At 43.8% G+C, this 22291-nt stretch overlaps 1 protein-coding gene across 2 annotated transcripts in view; it reads left to right on the top strand.

Annotated features, from left to right (window-relative positions):
* The window catches only part of ERLIN2 (ER lipid raft associated 2), a 56529-nt gene extending 43939 nt beyond the window's left edge, over nt 1-12590 (top strand). For both annotated transcript variants that reach the window (XM_033949807.1, XM_033949808.1), the window contains exons 11-12: nt 2533-2612; nt 9011-12590. In XM_033949807.1, the coding sequence (XP_033805698.1) occupies nt 2533-2612; nt 9011-9217 (287 nt within the window). In that variant the 3' untranslated portion in view covers nt 9218-12590. The remainder of the gene's footprint in view (nt 1-2532; nt 2613-9010) is intronic.
* The last annotated feature ends 9701 nt before the right edge of the window (nt 12591-22291 follow it).

Genomic DNA, 22291 nt, shown 5'->3' with positions numbered 1-22291 from the left:
CTGTTGTGCTCTTGTTCACTACATTGCTTAGCTTGGCATCATCGGCGAATAATGTTATTCTTCCTCGGAGCCCTTCTGTCAAGTCTCTTATGTAGATGTTGAACAAGATCAGGCCCAGGACGGAGCCCTGTGGCACTCCACTTATCACCTCTGACATTTCGGAGGGGGTGCCATTCACCACTACCCTCTGAAGCCTACCTCCAAGCCAGTTCCCAACCCAATTTGTCAATGTGTCGCCCAAACCTAAAGAACTCATCTTGCTTAGCAACCTGCGGTGTGGTACGCTATCAAATGCTTTGCTGAAATCCAGGTAGACGATGTCCAGGGACTCACCAGCATCCAGCTTCCTCGTCACCCAGTCAAAGAAGCTGATCAGGTTGGATTGGCAGGATCTCCCCTTAGTAAATCCATGTTGGCGGGGATCCCATAGTTTCTCCTCGTCCATGATTCTATCCAATTGGTTTTTGATTAGGGTTTCCATTAGTTTGCTCACTATTGATGTGAGACTCACTGGTCTGTAATTTGCCATCTCCATCTTAGAGCCTTTCTTGTGGAGTGGAATGACGTTAGCTGTCTTCCAGTCCATCGGGACGTTACCTATACTAAGGGAGAGATTTAAGAGCGCGGATAGCGGTTCCGCTAGGACATCACCCAACTCCCTGAGCACCCTAGGGTGTAGGTTGTCAGGCCCCATTGCCTTGTTGACCTTGATTTTTGACAGCTCGCAATAGACGCTGCTGGGTGTAAACTTGAAATTACTAAACGGGTCAACTGATTTAACCCTTGTCTGTGGCTGAGGGCCGATTCCCGGCGCCTCGCGGGTGAAGACTGAGCAGAAGCATTTATTTAACAGTTGGGCTTTTTCCGAGTCCGTTTCTACATAGTCTCCGTCTGGCTTTCTGAGACGTACTATCCCGCTCGAGTTCTTATTTCTGTCACTGATATACCTGAAGAAAGATTTATCTCCTTTCTGGATGTTCTTTGCTAGAGACTCCTCCATGCGGAATTTGGCCTCCCTAACTGCTGCTTTGACGGCCCTTGACTTGGCCAGATATTTTACTCTAGAGTACTGTGTCCCTGATTGTTTGTAAGAGATGAATGCTTTTTTCTTCTCTTTGATGATGTCCGAGATCTCCGTAGAGAACCACTGTGGCTTGTTGTTCTTACTCCGTTTGCTTACTGATTTAACATAGCGGTTTGTTGCTTCCTGTATGGTGGCTTTCAGAGTTGACCACATTTCTTCCACGCTGTCGGTGTCTGCTTGGATTTGTAGCGCCTGGTGAACGAAGTCTCCCATGTCTTGGAAGTTTGTGTCTTTGAATTTGAGAAACTTGGTCATTGTGGTAGATTTCGTGAAATCTGTCCTGAGATTGAACCATATCAAATTGTGGTCACTGGAGGCCAAAGTTTCACCCACCGAGACCTCTGTGATACTTTCCCCATTGGTAAGTACTAGGTCCAGTATTGCCTGATCCCTTGTTGGTTCAGATACCAGTTGCCTGAGTCTTGCTCCTTTCAAAGAGTTTAATAGCTTCCTGCTGTTGCCGGAAGCAGAGGAAAGTGTGACCCAATCCACATCAGGCATGTTGAAGTCACCTACCAATACTGAGTCACCCCGCAAGGTGATATTTTCTATATCTCCGATTAATTCCTTATCTAGGTCATCTGGATGTCTTGGGGGTCTGTATACTACGCCAAGATACAGGCATTTGTCCTTCCCTCTGGCCAAATTTACCCAAAGGGATTCCCCAGTGTACTGTACATCCGTGATTCTGGTGACCTTAATGTCATCTTTAGTATATAATGCCACACCACCTCCCATGAATAAGTTCATGTAAACCAGTGGCCTCAAACTCAAACCCTTTACATGGTCACATTTTGGATTTATAGGGTACTTGGAGCCTCAGAATAAAACAGTTGATGTCTTATTAAAGAAATGACAATTTTGTATGAGGTAAAACTCTTTATAGTTTATAAATCTTTCCTTGACTAAGTCTTAATAATAATATTGTAATTTATAGCTAAAGACATATATGATCAAGAAACTTTTATTTTACTTTTGTGATTATGATAAACATACCGAGGGCTTCAAAATAGTACGTGGTGGGCTGTGAATTTGAGACCAGGGGAGCTCAGAACAAATAAATAAATAAATGGATGGATGATATTTTAGTGCCTTTTTTTCCCCCTCTATGGGCATATTTAGATCACTGGAGACCTGGCAGGTAGTAAGGGAGCTGGGTCGGCATATTCAGTACTTCTTTGGTTTATATTAAGTTTTTAGTTAGGCAATAAACAAAAATAAATTATTTTTTAATACCAGGATTTTAATTTAATCAACTGAAATGTTGGGCTTGCATTAGGATTTTAAAAACTCATCTAGGTAAGAAGCCTGAGAGGGTGTGATCTCAAAATCTGCTTCAGAGTCAAGCTGTGGAAGACATGACGCTGGGAGAACAGGTGCCAAGAAAGAGCAAAAAAGAATTCTAAAGTACTGTTTTCTAACTGCTTGGTATTTCCTCGCCCCTACAGATGCTGCGTTCCTTGCCAGGGAGAAAGCCAAGGCAGATGCAGAATATTACACAGCTCAAAGGATAGCTGAAGCTAACCAGGTGAGAAGGGCTGAAGGGCCTCTATGCATCAGGACTATCTGTGATTGAGTTTATTTTCAACGTTCCTAATGGGAGGCACTGCTGTTACATGGGACTAGTGGTGGTGCCGCACTGTTATTTGTTTCTGTGAAAATGGACATTTTGCTTAAATTATGTGTCTCTAACAGAAAAACAGTACTGTGGAGTGGTCTACATCCCTAGGACGGTCCTAATCTCCACAGTAATGGACCCAAGAACCACAAAAAGTACAAAATACTCAAAGCAAAAAGTGTGGAACCAGATGCTGGACTTCCAAGAGTTAAAATTGAAATAGTTTATTGATGCCTTCACCAAATACAATATTACAAAAATATATACAGTAAAACCTTTGGATTGCAAGTGTTTTTCAAGACAAGCATAACATTTTATTAAATTTTAACTTGATATACAAGCAATGTCTTGCAATTTAAGTACATACAGTATATACACAACCGAGCCGATAGTTCTTCTCTCTCTGATGCTGTGAGAGTGTAGTGACTGTTCTAAATGAGCGAGGTCTTGCAATACAAGTACGTACAGTATTTTGTATTAGTTTTTGGGTTGTAGAAAGAAGCATCTGAGTTTCCATTATTTCTTATGGGGAAATTTGCTTTGATATACGAGTGTTTTGGATTACAAGCATGCTTCTTGAACAAATTATGCTCGCAAACCAAGGTTTTACTGTGTATTAAAAAATAATAAAAACCAAATACAATACAAAAAAGATGTAATCACTGTGTGGTAGAATACAGCAATATACGACACAGTGATCAGTGTTCTCCCTAGCGCCTTTCAGCCGGGCGCCCTGCCCGGCTAGATTAGGTGAGCGCCCGGCTGTCATCTTGGCTGTAAATTCGCCTCCGCCTGACTTTTTTTTTTCAGCTTTATTTTTTTAAACAATTTACTGCTGGTCGATTTTTACAGTCGCAGTTGGAGGCAGGGGCTGCAGGCTCATTATGACCCAGTGCACAAACAGGAAGAACCCCGACGTCGTGCTTACTTTTATTCTGCAGCTTATCGCACAAGACGCTCCTGCACAAAGCGAAACCAATCGGAAAGAGGAGAGGCGGAAGCTCGCAGCTGCATGCTTCAGTAACTGCTGCTGGCTAACGGAGGGAGAAGTTACCTAAGAGAAATGAAATAGGTCCGAGAAATAGATTCGCTACAGGCTAAGGCGGGAGATAGGGCAGGGAGGAAAGCTTACAACTTGGTGTTCTTGCTTGCTTCGGGTCTTCCTCGCTGCCAGGTCCTGCCTACTTTCTGTTTCCATGAAGGCAGGACCCAGCAGCGAGGAAGGCCCGAAGCAAGGAAGAGCTCCAAGTTGTAAGCTTACCTCCGTCGCTGACCTATCTCCTGCCTTAGCCTGTAGCGAATTTGCCAACCGAGGCGGGGGGGGGAGTGATGGGGGGAGAGAAATGCTGTTACTGCTGCACCCAATTAGGGGGGGAGAGAAATGCTGCTGCTGCACCCAATGGGGGGGGAGGAAGACCAGGGAAAGGAGAGGAAAGAGATGCCAAGACCATAGGAGGGAGGGAAAAGAAAGGAGATACCAGACTATGGGTGGGGAGAAGGAGACAGATGCCAGACCAGGGGAAAGGAAGGAAGGAGGGAGAGAAAGGAAGGAGTGGAGATGCAAGATAATGGAGGGGGTAGGGGAGAGGAGTGAGATGCCAGGGCATGGAGGAGGGGAGGGAAGGGAAACTAAGGAGACAAATGCCAGACCAGAGAGAAAGGAAAGAAAAGTGCCAGAGCAAGGAAGCAGAGGGAGACATAGGAGAGGAGAGAGATTCCAGGGCATGAGGGGAGGGATGGGAAGAGAAATGCTGCTGCAACATCCAATTGGGGAGGGGGGAGAGGAAGAGAAGTGCTGCTGCTGCACACAATTGGGGAGAGAGAGGGGAGAAGGAAGACCAGGGAAGGAAGAGAAGAGGAAAGAGATGCCAAGACCATAGGAGGGAGGGAAAGGAAAGGAGCTACCAGACCATGGAGGGGGGAGAGATGTCAGGGCATATGGGGGGAGGGGGAGGAGACAGATGCCAGACCAGGTGAAAGGAAGGAAGGAGAGAAAGGAAGGAGAAGAAATGCCAGATAATGGAGTGGAAGAGGGAGATGGAAGGAGAGGAGAGAGATGCCAAGGCATGGGGGGAGAGAAGGGGATAGAGGTGCCAGAGCATAGGGGAAGTGGTGGAGACAAAAAAAATGGAGAGGGGGTGAAGCTGAAATGGAGAGAAAGGGCACAGGAGTACAAAGGCACAAAGTACAAAGGTCACAGAGTACAAAGGAGAGAAAGGGCAAAGGATATACAGTTTATTGAAGGGACCTAGAAAGAGGGAAGATGCCATATGGAACAGAGAGAGGGTGGACAGTGGATGCAAGGGGGAGAGAGAGAGAGGGCAGAGGCTGGGTGGAAGGGGCAAAGAGAGAGGACAGATGTTGCATGGAAGGGAGCGAGGACAAACGCTGAATAGAAAGAAGAGAGTGAAGAGAAGATGATTAAAGCAGAAACGACAAAAGGTGGAAAAATTTTTTTGTTGTTGTTTTACGTAGAATCAAGTAGTATTGTAACTGTATTGATTAAAGTTTATCAATAGAAAATGGAAATAAGGCAGTTTTTTGGGGACTAAACCCCTTTCCTCAGGTCAGGACAGGATACCATAATAGCAGTATACTGTACTGTCTTGAAGAAAGATTTGGCCTCTGAAAGCTAATTACTACTAATTGAAAAATGGATTAGTCCAATAAAATGGTATTTTCTTATTTCTCTCTTCCCTGTTTTATTTATATTTGTTAATTTGTAAAGTGGTGATTGTTATGTAGCAGTTTTTTCAAATTTACATCTACTGTCTTTATATTTTGCACAGTATTAGGGTACGTGTCACTGTTTCTGTGGTGTTGCATTGTATGCAGAGTCTAGTTTATTGGCGTTTCAGTTTAACTTTTGTCTACATATTTCTATTTTTAGTTTGTGATTATTCCATATTAGGCGAGGGTGTATCTCTGTTCTGTGTGTATGAAAAGGACATGGCTTTCTGTTAGCAATGACTGTACAGGATCAATTGACTGTGCAGGATCTGGCTTGTTTAGTTTTACAATGCATGTGTTGGTGTTCTAGTGCTCACTGCAGTGTTTAAGATGCTGCCTTTTCCTAGGTGCACCCTTGTTGTGTAACTCATGGATTATTACTAAAAATAACTTTTTTATATAGAGGAGGGGGTTATTAAAAAATGATCAGCACTGGCTGTCATATATACTAGGTACACCACTGGATTTAATGACCCTATGCTAACTTTACTGTTGATGTAGGTGTTGTCCCCCCCTCACACACACACTATAATGAATTAAATTAAGCTGTATTAACATCAAACAGCTTTCAAATGACATTATAAGCAAATAAAAAATAAAATATTTTTAATACATTGCTAATTATTACCTGCATTTTTACCTAAACTGTTTTGCCTAGCTCTCACTTTGATTTTTATCTGCTACTTTTTTATTTTGCTGTAGTGCGATCACACAGGTCTCCTTCAAATTATGTGGAAGAGGTTTGGAAGTGGGGATCGCATCTATTTCATATCCTCAGTGAGACCTCAGGAAGGAATATAGTGATCAAAATATTATTAGAGGTGCTGTAGAGATGTTTCTTGTATGACTGGATGAGCTATATTTATCTTTTTTTTTTAGTTGTTTAAATTCATGCAGAAATAAATGGCTAGATTGAACCTAATGATTTCATTAACGCATTTCCCTTTTTTAAAACTCTATACCAGCGGTCTCAAATACGCGGCCGTGGGCCACATGCAGCCCCCAGGGACTATTTTGCGGCCCGCGATCTGTCCTTGCCTAAAGCAGGGGTCCCCAATCAGCTTCCCTTCCCCACTGCCCTCCCCAAGCCACCGCAATCGGGGAACAGGTCAGCGCCCGAGGTCTTAGCTCTCCCTACATATCTTCCCCAGCTCGGAGCCGACCAATTCTCGCCACCCGATGTTCAATTCTAATGTCGGGGAGGAAGTTCTGGGCCAGCCAATTGCTGCCTGGCTGGCCCGGAAGTTCCTCCCCGACATTAGAATTGACATCGGGTGGCGTGAATTGGTTGGCCCGCGCTGGAGAAGATATGCAGGGAGAGTTAAGACCTCGGCACTGGCCTGTTCCCTGATTGTGGTGGCGGCAGCTTGTTCCCCGATTACGGTGGTGGCGGCCTGTTCCCCGATTGTGGTGGCGGCAGCTTGTTCCCCGATTGCGGCGGTGGCGGCCTGTTACCTGATTGCGGCGGTGGCAGCCTGTTCCCCAATGGTGGTGGCTTGGGGGAGGGCAGGGAGAAGTAAAGAAAGAAAGGGGGGGACAGAGAGACAGAAAGAAAGAAAGAAGGGAAACGGGACACAGACAGAAAGGGGCATGGAGAGAGAAAGGGCGGGCATGGAGAAAGAAAAAAAAGAAAGAAAGGGGGCATGGAGAGAGAGAGAAAGACAGACATATAGAAAGAATGGGGGCATGGATAGAGAGAGAAAGAAAGAAGGGGGCAGGGTGAAAGAAATAAAAAGTTGGGGGAGGGAAGGAGACAGATGCCAGACCAGGGGAAAGGAAGGAAGGAGAGATGGGGAGAAAGGAAAGAAAGAGATGCAGACCATGGAAATAGGGACAGAAGAAGAGAGAGATAGAAGGGAAGGGAAGACATGGAAACATAGATTTTGAAAAGAAAGCAAAAAAATTGAATATTAAGTTAATGCCAAAGATGGATGCAAGGCAGAAAGTGAAGACAGAGAGAAAAACAGTCAAAGGACAAGAAGACCCTGGAAACATAGTTAAACGCACAGAAAAATAAAGTCGATGCACAAAAGGGAGAAAGAAAGTCCAACGTAGTCTGCAGTAAACAACAGCAACCAGAAAACAATGAACAGACTGCAGATAATGTACAAGATGCAGGTGTTGTTTATTAGTAAATGCAGTAACATATACAATCTTATAGCCAACCAAGGGACCCGACACGGTCCGTGTTTCGGATAACACGCCTTCCTCAGGGGTCCATGGTGGTTAAGGTATAAAGCAAACGGCATAAAAGATAACAAACACACGCCAATCACGATCAAATGGCATTGTGTAAGACTTGCTTGACCCCATTTGATTGTGATTGGCGTGTGTTTGTTATCTTTTATGCAGTTTGCTTTATACCTTAACCACCATGGACCCCTGAGGAAGGCGTGTTATCCGAAACACGGATCGTGTCGGGTCCCTTGGTTGGCTATAAGGTTGTATATGTTACTGCATTTACTAATAAACAATGCCTGCATCTTGTACATTATCTGCAGTCTGTTCGTTGTTTTCAGAAAAATAAAGTCACCAAGGTAGGGAAATTGATTTTATTTTCAATATAGTGATTGAAATGTGTCAGTTTTGAGAAAGGAAAGATATTAAACTTTAAATGTGAGGGCTGCAAAAAAAATAGGGTACTTGGAGGGCCGCAGAAAAAATAATTAATGACAATTTTGCATAAGGTAAAACTTTATAGTTTATAAATCTTTCCTTTAACTGTTAAAGGAAAGATTTATAAACTATAAAGAGTTTTACCTCATGCAAAGTTGTAATTTCTTTAATAAGACATTAACTATTTTTTCTGTGGCCCTCCAAGTACCTACAAATCCAAAATGTGGCCCCACTAAGGGTTTGAGTTTGAGACCACTGCTCTATACCATTTGAAAGAGGGCGAATATCTAATTATTCACTTCTAGAATTGGATACTTCTTAAATTTAGTAAAAATATTCTGGCACAAGTGTCAAACCTTAAAAAAAGGAAGCAATAGTGAACATTGGAAAATAATAATTAATAAAAACAGTACACATTTAGGGCACCTTTTACACAAAGGTGCGCTAGTGTTTTTAGCGCACACATCGGATTAGCGTATGCTATCTGAAAAACTACCGTCTGCTTAAGAGGAGGCGGTAGCGGCTACATGCACGGCAATTTAGCGCACGCTATTCCGCGCATTAAGGTGCTAACGCATCTTTGTAAAAGGAGCCCTTAATTTTCCCCACCATCAGATTTCCCTGTCTCGCCCACCCCACCCAGCTACTTTTTCATGCCACCCGGCTGGAAAAAATTTCTGGGGAGAACACTGGTGATTATATCTTTTTTGTATTGTGTTTGGCTTTTATTATTTTTTTTATTATTTTATTATTATTATTATTTTTTTTTTTTTTTGTAATATTGTATTTGGTGAAGGTATCAATAAACTATTACAATTTTAACTCTTGGAAGTCCAGCGTCTGGTTCCACACTTTTTGCTCTTGAGTAAATTCTGTGTCTGACACTTCTCTCTTTCTCTCTGACCATTCACCTTTTTTCTCCTGCCCTTCTATTCCCCTACCCCTCTTTTCTCTAACTACAGCTGAAGTTAACACCCGAGTACCTGCAGCTTATGAAGTACAGGGCAATTGCCTCCAACAGTAAGATTTACTTTGGTAAGGACATCCCCAATATGTTCATGGACTTTGCAGCTGATCAGGAGAAGAAGAAGCAGCCCAGTGAGAACCTGGCAGATTTGCTGAGCACACCTAGAGACTCAGGCTGGATGATGGAGGATATAGACAATTGAGGATGTTACAGCTCTCCCTTTATGTTCCCAGAAAAGAAACAAAGCTACCTACTGATCAGAAAAACACATTCATTCTCTGTTTTATCCCAATTCCTTTGCCACACTGTCATGAAACCGAAGAAACTTGGCTTTGCTGCTTTGTGTTGTGATAGGAGAAGGGGGAGCATCTCAAAAACATGTGATCTGTTTGTTTGTCCTTGGTACCTATTTTTTCCCTAGCTTTTCCTGGATTACGTGCTATGACATGCATTCATGAACCCATCAAGTGCAAGTGCAGAGTTAACAATAGGCACGAGCCATTTTTTAGAACTAATAATGGGAGGTTGGCGAGGGACTCCTGAGAAGTGAAAATTTTTTTTTTTTCTACTGGGTAATCAGTTAATTAATAGCATTTCTCTCATTCTGAATCTTTTAACACCTTACTCGTGTTACTAATTACTACTGTAGGACTTATTTTGTTAAATAGAGCCCATAGATAATCTGCACAAGTCAGCAGCAGCTTGCAGGGACAGGGAATAGGTAGAGTGCATCCCAGTTTGCTTTAATGGCTGGCTGTCTCTTGTGCATCATCTTTATTCATCCCAGCAGGTTTAAATATTTGGTTTCTTTTGTAATGCTTCTCACATGATTACATTGTTTTCTGACTGAAAATGTTAATTGTCTATAGAGTTCATGCTTCTGATTTGTCCGTTGCCACTGAGCTGGCTCAGCAACAGTACATCCCAGTAAGCACAAATACCCCACATGTCCATGAAGTGCTCTAACTTAAAGTCACTTCTGCCTCACAGACATGCTTATTCCTTATTCATAGAGACCTTGAACCTGTTGGCAGGTGAGGATTCTAGGGCCCTTTTGGTCGGTCCAGTGTAATTCCTGGTGCAGTACCAGAGACCCCTCTTAGTCTCTCTCTCTTTACCATCATTTTCTTTCAGCTGAGGATTCTCTGGGCTTCTCCTGTTTTCACTTCTACTGCCTTGCCTGGGAAACTGTTCTCTTGTATCCACCATCCTTTCTTGAAGACATGCTTTCTAATGCCACTCCCGAATCCGCCTTTGTTCAGACATTTGCATATCTTATTTCTGTACATCAGTGGGCATAAGGACAGGAGATCAACCCTCTTAGGAGGAGGCTTTCTTAGGGTACTGTTTTAGAGTTTGTCAGCTCAGATCCCATTCAGTGAAGGACGCTAGCTGACTTACCAGACACTACAGCAGAAGTTCTGTGCAGTAATGCTTTCCTACAGAGGGACAGATCTTCCTTCTCAGGGCCTGAAATACTTCCTTCTGAGACACTCTTGTGCAATTTTTAGTAATAAGAGAAAGACATATATCACCGACACTTTAAGTACAGTTCACAGATGAGCTTGTAAGTGTGTCTGGTCCTACGTCTGTGGTTAGCAATGATGGTCATCTTGGCCAGGCTCATCAAGGATGGATGTTTGAATCTGTAAAGTAATGAATCGCTGCTGAACCATAATTAGCATTCAAGTGAGAGCCCTTTAATGTTTGTCTCTTCATGTTTAAAAGCATTGAAATTGTCTAATACCTTCCAAAATGGAGGATTTTTTTGTTTGTTTGAGGCTAGACAAAGCTGTGCATTGCATGGCAGAATGAAGACCAGAATATATACAAATACCAGAATTTTGTAACCTTAGTAACATTCTCAGTAATGATACTGTCATTCATGTAGGGACTGGTGTATACTGCTCTGGCCTAGCAATTTCCATTGCCAAGGAGCTTATGCTGCTAAGTTCTGAAAGTTGCACTGCTTTAGTGCCAACACTAAGGTGTTAGCCGCAAAATAGTTTGACACAGGAACAGAATTTGTCCCCGTCTTTAGTGTCTATCTCAACCTCAGTTCTTCTACACCAACATTCCTCAGTGCAGGGCTTGAGGGTCAATGGCTGTGCCAATTCATACTCTGATTTTTCCCACTCTCCATAAAGAATGACACGGAAATGGTTAACTGCGGGAACAAGGACAAATTCTGTCCTTGTGCCATTCTCTATGTGAGTGTCTGGAGCTGGACATTTGAGAAGCGTCTTTCTGCTAATGGCTTGAGTCTTTGGCCTCTCTGTGGCAAGATTAGATTGCCAGATGTTTTTAGGTGAGGGCCATAAAACTTTATGTTATACAACTGGCATACTTTTCTTTACTGTTCCAGCTCTGTGAAACAGGGATATAAGGAGCAATCTTAACTTCCTTCACCATCCTAAGACTCTTAGTAGCTTGAGAAGTGAGTAGAGGGCACAGCTTTGTAGGTTTTTACTCAGTGGGGATTGTTCTGGGAGTTACCCCATGAAGAGCAATGTCACGTGAACATGTGACACAATTGGACTTTTCATAGCAGTTGGACTCGGCTGCATCCATCTATTTGATTAGTCTGACGTGTGTGCAGAAAGTGATTTTGTAAATGTATATAGAAATGCAAAGAGAAAATGAGCTCAATGCACAAGAACAAAGAAATAGTCAAAATAAATGAGAGTTAGTGAACAGTCAGGCTGTTGTGGTTGTAAAGAAAGTCTCAGGTTTTTGGATGACTGTGTACACCAAACTGCAGTTTACATGAGATTAGTGGGCAAAGCCAAATTGATCTCAGCAGGTAGCACACACCGGGAATTGGACAACACTGTATTAAGAATACCCCAGGAAAGTAGGAGCTACTGTTTAGGTTCAGAAAAACATGATCTGTTAGACAATGTGTAGGGCATCGGTGGTAGAGACCCTTACACAGGGGAGGATGGCTGAAATTCCGCAGAGATGCTGCTCGTTCTTTATTCCAGCCTCCAACTTTCAGGTTCTGAGTTGCTAGTCCAGGTTTGGCCCAGTTCATTCCTCGAGGACTTCAAGCAGGCCAGGTTTTCAAGATATTCCTAATGAATATGCATCTAAATACAAAAGAAGCTATTAAATGCACTTATTATTTTTTAATCTTCAAATCATTAAATCATTCATAAAATATTATAGAATCAATTTAATAATACAAACAAACACCAACTCTTCACATTGCTCGACATACAATATTTAAAAACCCCACCCCTCTCTTAGTTTCCCATACAGACTTTTTCACAGTCCATCAAATAACAGTTTATAAGCAAACTTTGTGTTTTTCAAATGTTCATTGTTCAAATGACTGTTTCTCTTCCTGATAAGATTGATGAGCTGAATTCACCATTCGCCACTTTGTTGAATCCACTGATGAACTAAACAGTATTTTGTTAGCCCAGCTCTTTTACACAGAGCTGTGTTTTACAATAAGAACATAAGAATAGCCTTATTAGGTCAGACCAGTGGTCCATCAAGCCCAGTAGCCCGTTCTCATGGTGGCCAATCCAGGTCACTAGTACCTGGCCAAAACCCAAGGTGTAGCAATATTCCATGCTACCGATACAGGGCAAGCAGTGACTTCCCCCATGTCTTTCTCAATAACAGACTATGGACTTTTCCTCCAGGAACTTGTCCAAACCTTTCTTAAAACCAGCTACACTATTCGCTCTTACCACATCCTCTGGCAACAGTTCCAGAGCTTAACTATTCTCTGAGTGAAAAAAAATTTCCTCCTATTGGTTTTAAAAGTATTTCCCTATAACTTCATCGAGCGTCCCCTAGACTTTGTAATTTTTGACGGAGTGAAAAATCGATCCGCTTGTACCCATTCTACTCCATTCAGGATTTTGTAGACTTCAATCATATCTCCCCCGCAGCCGTCTCTTTTCCAAGCTGAAGAGCCCTAACCGTTTTAGTCTTTCTTCATACTAGAGGAGCTCCATCCCCTTTACCATCTTGGTCGCTCTTCTTTGAACCTTTTCTAGCACCACTATATCTTTCTTGAGATAAGGAGACCAGAATTGAACGCAATACTCCAGATGAGGTCGCACCATGGAGCGATACAGGGGCATTATAACAATGAAGCGTCTTTAGGGGCTATGGCTGGATGGGGCTCCAATTCCACGTTAAACCTTCACAAACTTTAAATATATCATCAATACTCCTTAAAAATATTTTCACTAAATAATATCTCACTACTTCACATCAATGTACATACCTTATAATTGTATTTCTTTATCATAATGCAGTAACACGGGGGATGTTACTAAATGGAGCACCAGACCTGACCTTAGCTTACAGAGTACTGCTTAGTTCATCAGCAGATTCATCAAAGTGGTGTGTGGTGAATTCAGCTCATCAATCTTATCAAGAAGAGAAATGATCATTTGAACAATGAACATTTGAAAAACGCAAATTTTGCTTATGAACTGTTATTTGGTGGACTGTGAAAAAGTTTGTATGGGAAACTTAAGAGAGGGGTTGGGGGTTGATATTGTATATCGAGCAATGTGAAGAGTTGGTGTTTGTATTAATAAATTGATTCTAATAATATTTTATGAATGATTTGAAAATTCAAAAATAAGTGCATTTAATACTTTTGTATGTAGATATTTAATTTGGAGCTATATCTTTTAAGAGAAGAGTTAGGTAATGGATATGCATGAGAAAGATCTGTGTACAATAGATGTAGTGGGCATACAAATCTTTCTCATGTATAGTCTACTACTAATTACCATTTCTATAGCGCTGCTAGACATACACAGGGCTGGACATCAAAACATAGAAGAGACAGTTCCTGCTCAATTTCCCCGTCCCCATGAGTTTTGTCGCTGTCCCTGTCCCATTCCTGTAAGCTCAGCCTTAACCGCACAAACCTCGAACACTTATGATTTTAAAGTGTTTGAGGCTTGTGCAGATGAGGACAGAGTTTGCAGGAATGGGGCAGGGACAGGAAAAGAACTCATGGGGATTGGACGGGAAAATGAGTTCCCACAAGGACGGGGAAAAATTTGTCCCCGTGTCATTCTCTACTTACAATCTAGTCAAGACAGACAAACTGGACAAGAAAGTGCATATCATTAGGGATTTGCTGAAAACCTGGCCTGTTTGCAGTCCTCAAGCTAATCCATGAGACCTTGTAACTACTTACAAGGTTCCATGGATTAGCTACAGACTTGTACAAGTTTAGTCCTTCAGGACTGCAAACATGTGAACCATTATTTAACACGGGTCACTTTCTACTGTGACAGGCTCTGTAAAAGTGTTGCCTGCGATTAGGGTTACTATCCCTCTCTTCTACAAAACTGCGATAGCAGTTTTTGGTGCGGTGAGCCACACTGAATGGCCCGCGCTGCTCCTGACACTCATAGAGTTCCTATGAGCGTTGGGAGCAGCGTGGCTCTGCACTACAAACTGCTAGCGCAGTTTAATAGAAGAGGGAGTATATGGCTGCAGAAAAAAGAGAACGGATTAAGGCAATCAGGTATTAGTTCCATTGCTTTCAATTGAATTAAAACCCAGATGTCTCAATCCATCCTACTTTTCCTGGAGCTATATGGAAACCCCCTACCTGCGATATCAAGAGGCAACATTGTGAATCAGTCTCTGGAGCTGTATGTGCACTAACCATACTGCCCAGATGTAATGGCATGTTATTCATGAATATGTCACATTTGTGAATTGCTCATTAAACATTTGTATTGTTGGAAATGGATACAAGCACCATAACATTTTTCTAACAGAAATGTTTTATTTTCTAAGTCTAAAGTACGTAGCAGTGAAGCAGAGTTGTAACTTGATGGTTTTTTAATATTTGATTTTGTTTTATGGAACCAAAGTATGTCTCAAGGTTTGGAGTTTGCTATGTAGATTCTTAGAAAATGGGGTTTTTTTTGGTGTGTTTATGTGTTTTACCATGTTCTAAAGATTCATAAAATGCTAATTAGAAGATTTTGCTAGGACAGAACATGATTGTTTATCAGTCATAGCCATCTGTTGGTGTTTTTATATTAAATTTGAAGGGAAATTATGGATTATATTAAAGTTTCTGATTTGTCCTCATCATAGTTTGTGAAAGAAAAAAAAGCAATAAATCTTGAAGATCTGAACTGTTTATTAAGACTGCTATCATCCAGCCTAAAAGAGGCATCCCCTTCAAATACTCTAATCGAGAAGTGGTATCCAGCATAAGAGTGTGTTAGAGAGCTGAGCTATACTAGAAATCAGTCACATAATAGATAATACAAGACTGAATCACAAAATGAAGGCGTGCATTTAAATGTGACTCACTAGTGCTAATTTTAACAGAAATGCTTGTCAGTTTGCATTCATAAGGGAAAAAAACTATACAATTTTACAGTATAATAATTTAATACTATTAGGTTATTCCTTGCCATGTGGTCCAATATTGAAAATCATTCCCTCTCGACTTCCTCCAAATTGAATAAAATTTTGTGTGGATGTACCCTATAGCTTCAAATGAAACCATGTAAAATTTTTCAGCTAGATCTCTTGGTTTGAGACCCAGAAGCTGTTGAATGTAAGTTACTTGGAGTGCTGTTCTCTGCATAACACAAAATAGCAAATTTGTCCAGTCATTACAGCCTAACAAAGCCTCCATGAGAATTGAAATTGTGTGGATTAATACAACCCCTAGCACTAACTTCATGAGCAAAGTTTGGAATGTAACATTAGTTTACCTCCCCTTTTTATGAGCCAGCAGAGTAGGCAAAAAAAGCCCGGATTCTGTATAGGCGACAGGCATCTACAGGGAACCCGATTCTCTAATCGACATCCATGTTACAGATGCCAGTTACAGAATCGGGTTGTAGTATATGCGGCCGCTAAGTTTATTGCAGCAAGGGATCTCCCTGCAGTGATAAGATTAGCAGCTGCCGCCACCCCCCTCCCCCCCCAAACGAACGTGGCAGGAGGGATGCCCAGTTCCTCCTGCCCATAACACCAGGGGAGAGACTGGGCATTCCTCCTGCCGTGTTCGTTCGGCCAGTGGGGGGGGGGGGTTCTTGGCAGGAGGGACTGGGCATCCCTACCAAGTTCGTTCAGGGGGGGACTGGCTGCCACTAAACTTACTGCAGCATGGAGATCCCTTGACGCGATAAGCTCAGCGGCCATGTCTACTTACATTGTACACATCTCCCGCTGGCCTAGGAAGATGCGTACAGCTGCCTAGATCTGCCTAATGTTACTTCTGGGCCAAACCACACCTTTGCCTAGCCTTAGGCGAGCTTAGACAGGCTTGCGTGCCTCCCTAGGCCCACAGAGACGCCTCCAATGTAGACAGCCTGCCTCAGGAACTTTTTTCTAAAAGCGTGCATCCCGATTGGCTGGTTAGACAGCAGTAGGAAGCCTACTGCTGCCTACAATCAGGACGCAGTTTATAGAATCTGGGCCAAAATGTCCAGGCTATTGTTCATCCAGACCACCAGGATATCTATCTTTATACCACATTTTCAACCAAAATTTTGTCCAACTCCCAAACACCCAAAACAAGACCATTTGGACATGGGAGGGGCCAGTCTTGTAATGGACTGGCCACCCAGACATGGCAACAAAGCACTTGGAGCACCTTAGAGGACACTGCTGTGAACTTCATAAAAAGGGTACCAGATAAACATCTCACTAGAACTCCCTTATAGGTTATGGTAAGCCCCCCCCCAAAACCCACTTGCCTACAATCCCAATAGCCCTTATGGCTGCAGATGGCACCTATGTGGTAGTAGAGTAGGGTTTTGGTGAGTGCACATGTTCCACCACAAATGTAGTGGTTAGAGTGGCTTATGGGCCTGGGTCCTCTTTATGGTTCACTAGCCCATCCCCCAGGCTATTTAAGATACCTGTGTGCAGCTCTACTAGGCTTTCCTATACCAGGTGCTGATGTTCTGGAGACAGGTATGTACTTTTTTATTCTGATCTTTATGGGTGTGTGAAGGGGTCTGTGAATACTGGGTGTGTGGGTCTTTACTTTGTATCTGCAATGGTTATCTGGTCACGGATACCTTTTTGGCACTTATACCTGTTTTTACATTGTCTAACTCGCAGCGTACAAGTTTCATACAGGATGTCTAGTAAAACATTTGATTATCCCTGCAGGATGACTAAGTCTAGGTCAGCCCACATCCCGCCCTAACCACTCCTCCAGATATGCTCCTTTCAGCTCTGGGCGCACAGCAGCATCCAGAGGCATAAAAAGTCCCTCGACACATCCAAAAAGTTGGTTTAATTATCGGCGCTTGGATGACCTGTCTTTTAGGTCGTCCAAGTGCGAACTTGGGCGGGTTTTTAGATGTGTTTAAGTTTTGATTATGACCCCCCTTAGGTTTTGGACCACAGGCTAATATCAATGTGCTTTAGTTTACAAGTTAGTCAAAATAATCTTATGATTCAAAGTTAACATTCACAAGGCCCTGCTTGATCCTTTCATTGGCCCATTAAAAAAGATACTATGAGGGTTTCAGAGGAGCATATGGTTTTTGAAGCTCCAATGAGAACTTCAACAGGAAAGCAATACAGCTATTTATGACAAATTCAAGGCTAGCTGCATGATGAACAATATTTGAAGTGATTGTGAAGCACTACTACCATTTATCATTTTCTATAGCGCTGAAAGGCATACGCAGTGCTGTACATTTAACATTCAATAGATGGTCCCTGCTCAGAAGAGCTTACAATCTAATTGGACAGACAAGACATCTCAGGATTTGAATACTGCTAGAGAGGGAGCATGAAGTATTTACTCTGGCAGCCTGTTCCAGGCATATGGTGTGGCAAGAAAGAAGAGACAGAGTCGAGTTGGCGATGGAGGAGAAGGGTACAGATAAGAGAGACTTACCTAACTAATGGAGTTCATAGGAGGGAGCATAGGGGAAGATATTGAAGGGCTACAGAATGAATGCACTTATAAGTTATGGTGCTTGTATCCATTAAGTCAGTAAGAGGAGTTTGAATATTCAGAAATGGATGGGGAACCAATGAAGTGACTTGAAAGGGGTAATATGAGCATGGTGGCTCTCGCAGAATATGAGTCATGCAGCAGCATTTTAAATGGATTGAAGGGGAGATGGCTGAGCACAAGACCTGAGAGAAGTATGTTGTAGTAGTCTAAGTGGAAGGTGATAAGAGTGTGAATAAGGTAGTGTGCTCGGAGAGTAAAGGTCAGATTTTGGTAATATAGAGGAAGTGACAGGTTTTAGCAGTTAGTTGGATCTGAGTGGAGAAGGAGTCAAACATTACCCAAGGTTGCAAGCTGACAAGACAGGGAGGAGAATGTTATCTACAGAAATAGAGAATGACGGGAGGAGGGAGGTGGGTTCAGGCAGAAATATAAGGAGTATGGTTTTAGCCATATTTAATTTTAGATGGCGGTGAGACATTCAAGCGGCAATTTCGGACAGGCATGCTGAGATTCAGGCTTGAATTCCTGTAGCGATATCTGGTGTAGAGAGATAGATCTGGGAGTCATCAGCATAGAGGTAATATTGAAAATCATGGCAGGAGATCAGTGTACTGAGAGAGCGGGTATATATGGAGAAGAGGAGAGGGCCCAAGACAGAGCCTTGAGGTTCATTGATAGACAGTAGGATAGCAGCGAAGTGGGATCCACCATTACATACACTGAAAGTACTGAAAGCACAATTTATCTTTGAAATTGTTACTTTTTCCTCTCCTCATGCACCATCTCTCCCTGCCCTCCACCCTATGTCCAGCATTTATCTCTCTCGCTATCTTTTCCATGCATGTCTCCCTCCCTTCCACCATATGCAGGATTTCTCCCTCTCATCCCTTTCTACCTTTGTTGCATCTCTCCATTCTCCACTCCATGTCCAACAATTCTTCCTTTCTCCTCTCCCACCATGTGCAACAGCTTCCCATCCCCTTGTGCAGCAGTTTTCCAACTCTCCCTCCTATCCCTCAGTGCAGCAGCTTTCCAAACCCTCCCTCCCATCCCTCGGTGCAGCAGCCTTCCATCTCTCTCTCCCATCCCTCAGTGCAGAAGCCTTCCATCCCTCCTATCCCTCTGTGCACCACTTCCCAATCAACCAACTGTAAATCTATATTTGTAGCTTGAATTCCACTGCCATAATGGGATTCAAACTTGCCCCCCCCCCCCTTTCCTCTAGGACACTGGAATCTCCTGGAAGTCACATGATCTGAAGCGCAGGGAGCGAGTGGAGGTTGTTGTCCGTGCGACCTACACTTGTAGTACACAGGGCCCCACAGCCTACAGTGAGGCCTCCTAAGGCACCAGCAGCGGTGGCAAAGACCAGCAGGCAGAAACAGGTGGGAAACAGGCGTCTCGTGGCCTGCTGGCCAGGGCTTCCCTCTGCTGCATCATAAATGATGCAGCAGAGGGAAGGCCCCAGAGGGGCAGGCCAAGAGCAGCCTGTGTCTCTGCCTGCCGGCCTCCGCTGCTGCTGCTTTAAGAGACTCAGATATGTCTGGAGACACAGAACTCGGTAAATCAGTGAGTCAATTTTTTTTTTTTTTTTAAGTGAATCGATTTGGGCAGCACTACTGGACACCGGTAGCGATTTTTTTAAAAATGAGTCATTCTCCAAAAAACACTCATGCAAATGAAGTTGGTGGAGACTAGAGAAGACTCGCTAAATTTGCATGTGCCCATCACTGGTGATAGCAATGGGCACATGCACAGAAAAAACGCTAAAAGAAAAAAAAAAACCCACAAGAGTGGGAGAGATGTCCAATCTCTCCTGCAGCCAACCAAATCCCTCTGCAGCGGGAGAGATGCCAACTCTCTCCCACCACCAGGTGAGCCCTCCCCAGCAGCAGAAGAGATGACCATTCTCTCCCGCCACAACTCCCCCCCCCCCTTTCCCTGCAGTGGGAGAGATGCTCACTCTCGCCGCCAAGCGAACCCCCAAGCAGCAGGAAAGATGCCCATTCTCTCCTGCCACAAACAACCCCACCCCCCCCCGCAGCGGGAAAGATGTCCACTCTCCCACCACCAAGCAACACCCCCCCTGCAGCAGGAGAGATGCCCACTCTCTCCTGCCACCAAGCGACCCCCCTGCCTCCAATCCCTTTCCCCTTACCTTGAAATAGTTGGCTGACTAGAGGGATGCCTACTCCCTCCTGTCAGCTGGCCCACCTCTTCAAAATAGGCCTTCCCATCCCCGGTGCATCCTGGCAGAGGCCCGAGGCTCTGATTGGCTTATGGGAGGGGCCTTAAACAACCTGGGCCAATCAGAGCTTTGGGGAGGGGAATGCCCATTTTGAAGAAGTGGGCCAGGTGGCCGGAGAGAGTAGGCATCCCTCCAGTCAGCTAACTAGTTCAAGGTAAGGGGAAGAGGGAGTTGGAGGTAGGGGGTGTTGTTTGGCAGCGGGAGAGAATGGGCATCTCTCCCGCTGCTTGGGGGGGGGAGGGTTGCTTGGTGGCAGGAGAAAGTGAGCTTCTCTCCCTCTGCAGGGAGGGTTGTTTGCGGCAGGAGAGAATGGTCATCTCTCCCACTGCTGGGGGGGGGGGGGTTGTTGCCGGCGTTTTAAACAGTGCCATCACTGTACTAGCACCCCTGGACCAGTTGCTGATTTTTGTCAACAAAAGTTGACACCACTCTTAGAAAATGGCTCGATTTTAAAGAATCTACCAGAATGCTAATTTTAATGTTGAAGAGCCCATTTGCATGGCAGTGTCAGAGGCTGCTAGAAAGCTTGCTAAAGACAGAGATAAGCCATTTTGATAATCCACCACTAAAATGTGTACAGGCTAAACCGTCGGAAACCAGTTTAGCGACTATGTTAAAGTTTTGAGAATCTGGCCCTTAGTCCCTTATATCCCTAGTCATATTCCTCTCAGGCTTTGATTTTCCCTCCCCCCCCTTCATCTAGATTTTATCCAAGGACTTTGCCCAAGGGTCATCCTTGAGGAATTCTTTCCCTCTAGATCTTCTGGAACCCTCTTGCCTCATACTGGAAAAAAAAAAAGTGGTTATGACATGGCTGTACTAATTTCTTCATGCTGCCTTCATTGATGCCTCCTGTCTCCCACCACCAGTCTCTCTTCTCCTTTTCCATCGCCCGGCTTCTCAGTTTCTGCTCTCTCGTCCCTGTTTAAACAGATATTGTAAACTGCTGTGTTATGCCTTTGGACATTAACCATGGTAGATCAAGTACTTGTAATAATAAATGAATTTCCCCAAATAAATAAATCATTTTGCTTTGATTTTTGTGTGTAATATGATAACCTACATCTTCTAGGGGGGAAATCAGTCCCTGGTTGGGGTAGTGTCAATCCTGTGAAAAGCTGTAAGAAACATTTTGCTGGTGGGCTGTGGTGCCCCTTCTGCAGTTTCTGCCTTGTGCCCCAGCATGTCTAATAAGTAACCTGGAAGCCGCATTTGAAAGCTTTTACCAAAATGACGTTATAATTAACGATGAGGCTTTGGGTATATTTTTGCTGATTGGGACTCTAGCTCTCACCTGTTGGTTCAGCACAAGTGAAGAAAATTATGGACAGTTTGGAGTGAAGAAGTAGCCTATTGGTTAGAGTGGCTACCTCAGCGCCCTAAGCTCACTAACAATAGCGACTCAATCACTGTTGGCCGATTTTCCAACAGCGATTGATTCACTATTAAGTTTACATGCAAACCCACCGACTCACTCGCTCAGTGAGTCACATGATGCACCGGGGAGGGTCCTAAGGCCGTGGCATAGCAGGCCGGGCGGAGGAGCAGGAGGTGTTTGCGGTTCCTCCTTCTCCCAACAGAAGAGGTATGGACAACGGGGTGGGGAGGGGGCACTGCGGTGGCAGGAGGGAGTGGGCATCCCTCCTGCCATACTTAGGTTTGGTGCTGGGAGGGGCGTCGGGGGGGGAGCGTCTGGTGGCAGGAGGGAGTGGGCCTCCCTCCTGCCGTTTTTTTCGGGGAAGCCGGCCGGTGGGAGTCTTCATGGCAGGAGGGAGTGGGCTTTTCTCCTGCCATCTTTTTGGGGTTGGGGGGAACGGTGGCTCAGGGGGCATGCAATTGTCGGGGGTTGTTGGGGGAGGGCCGTTGTGAGTGGTTGGGGGGGGGATTATTTTTATGGCGTAAAATATCTGCCATGGAAAAAAGACAAAAAACAGGCAGACTTGTAAAAAAAAAAAAAAAAAAAGGCAGACCTATTGGTCTACAGCAGTTGGGTTTTAGGATCATAAAACCCAATGATAATAGCCAAGCAAATGTAAGTGAATCAGTCGCTTGGTTATTTTGCATGGGCTTTTACTAATTTGCATAGT

This window comes from Geotrypetes seraphini, chromosome 6 (genome assembly GCF_902459505.1).
Source record: "Geotrypetes seraphini chromosome 6, aGeoSer1.1, whole genome shotgun sequence".
In the NCBI taxonomy this organism is placed as follows: Eukaryota; Metazoa; Chordata; class Amphibia; order Gymnophiona; family Dermophiidae; genus Geotrypetes; species Geotrypetes seraphini.
Note: the sequence above shows the minus strand (reverse complement) of the source record. Positions and strands in the feature narration are given on the sequence as shown.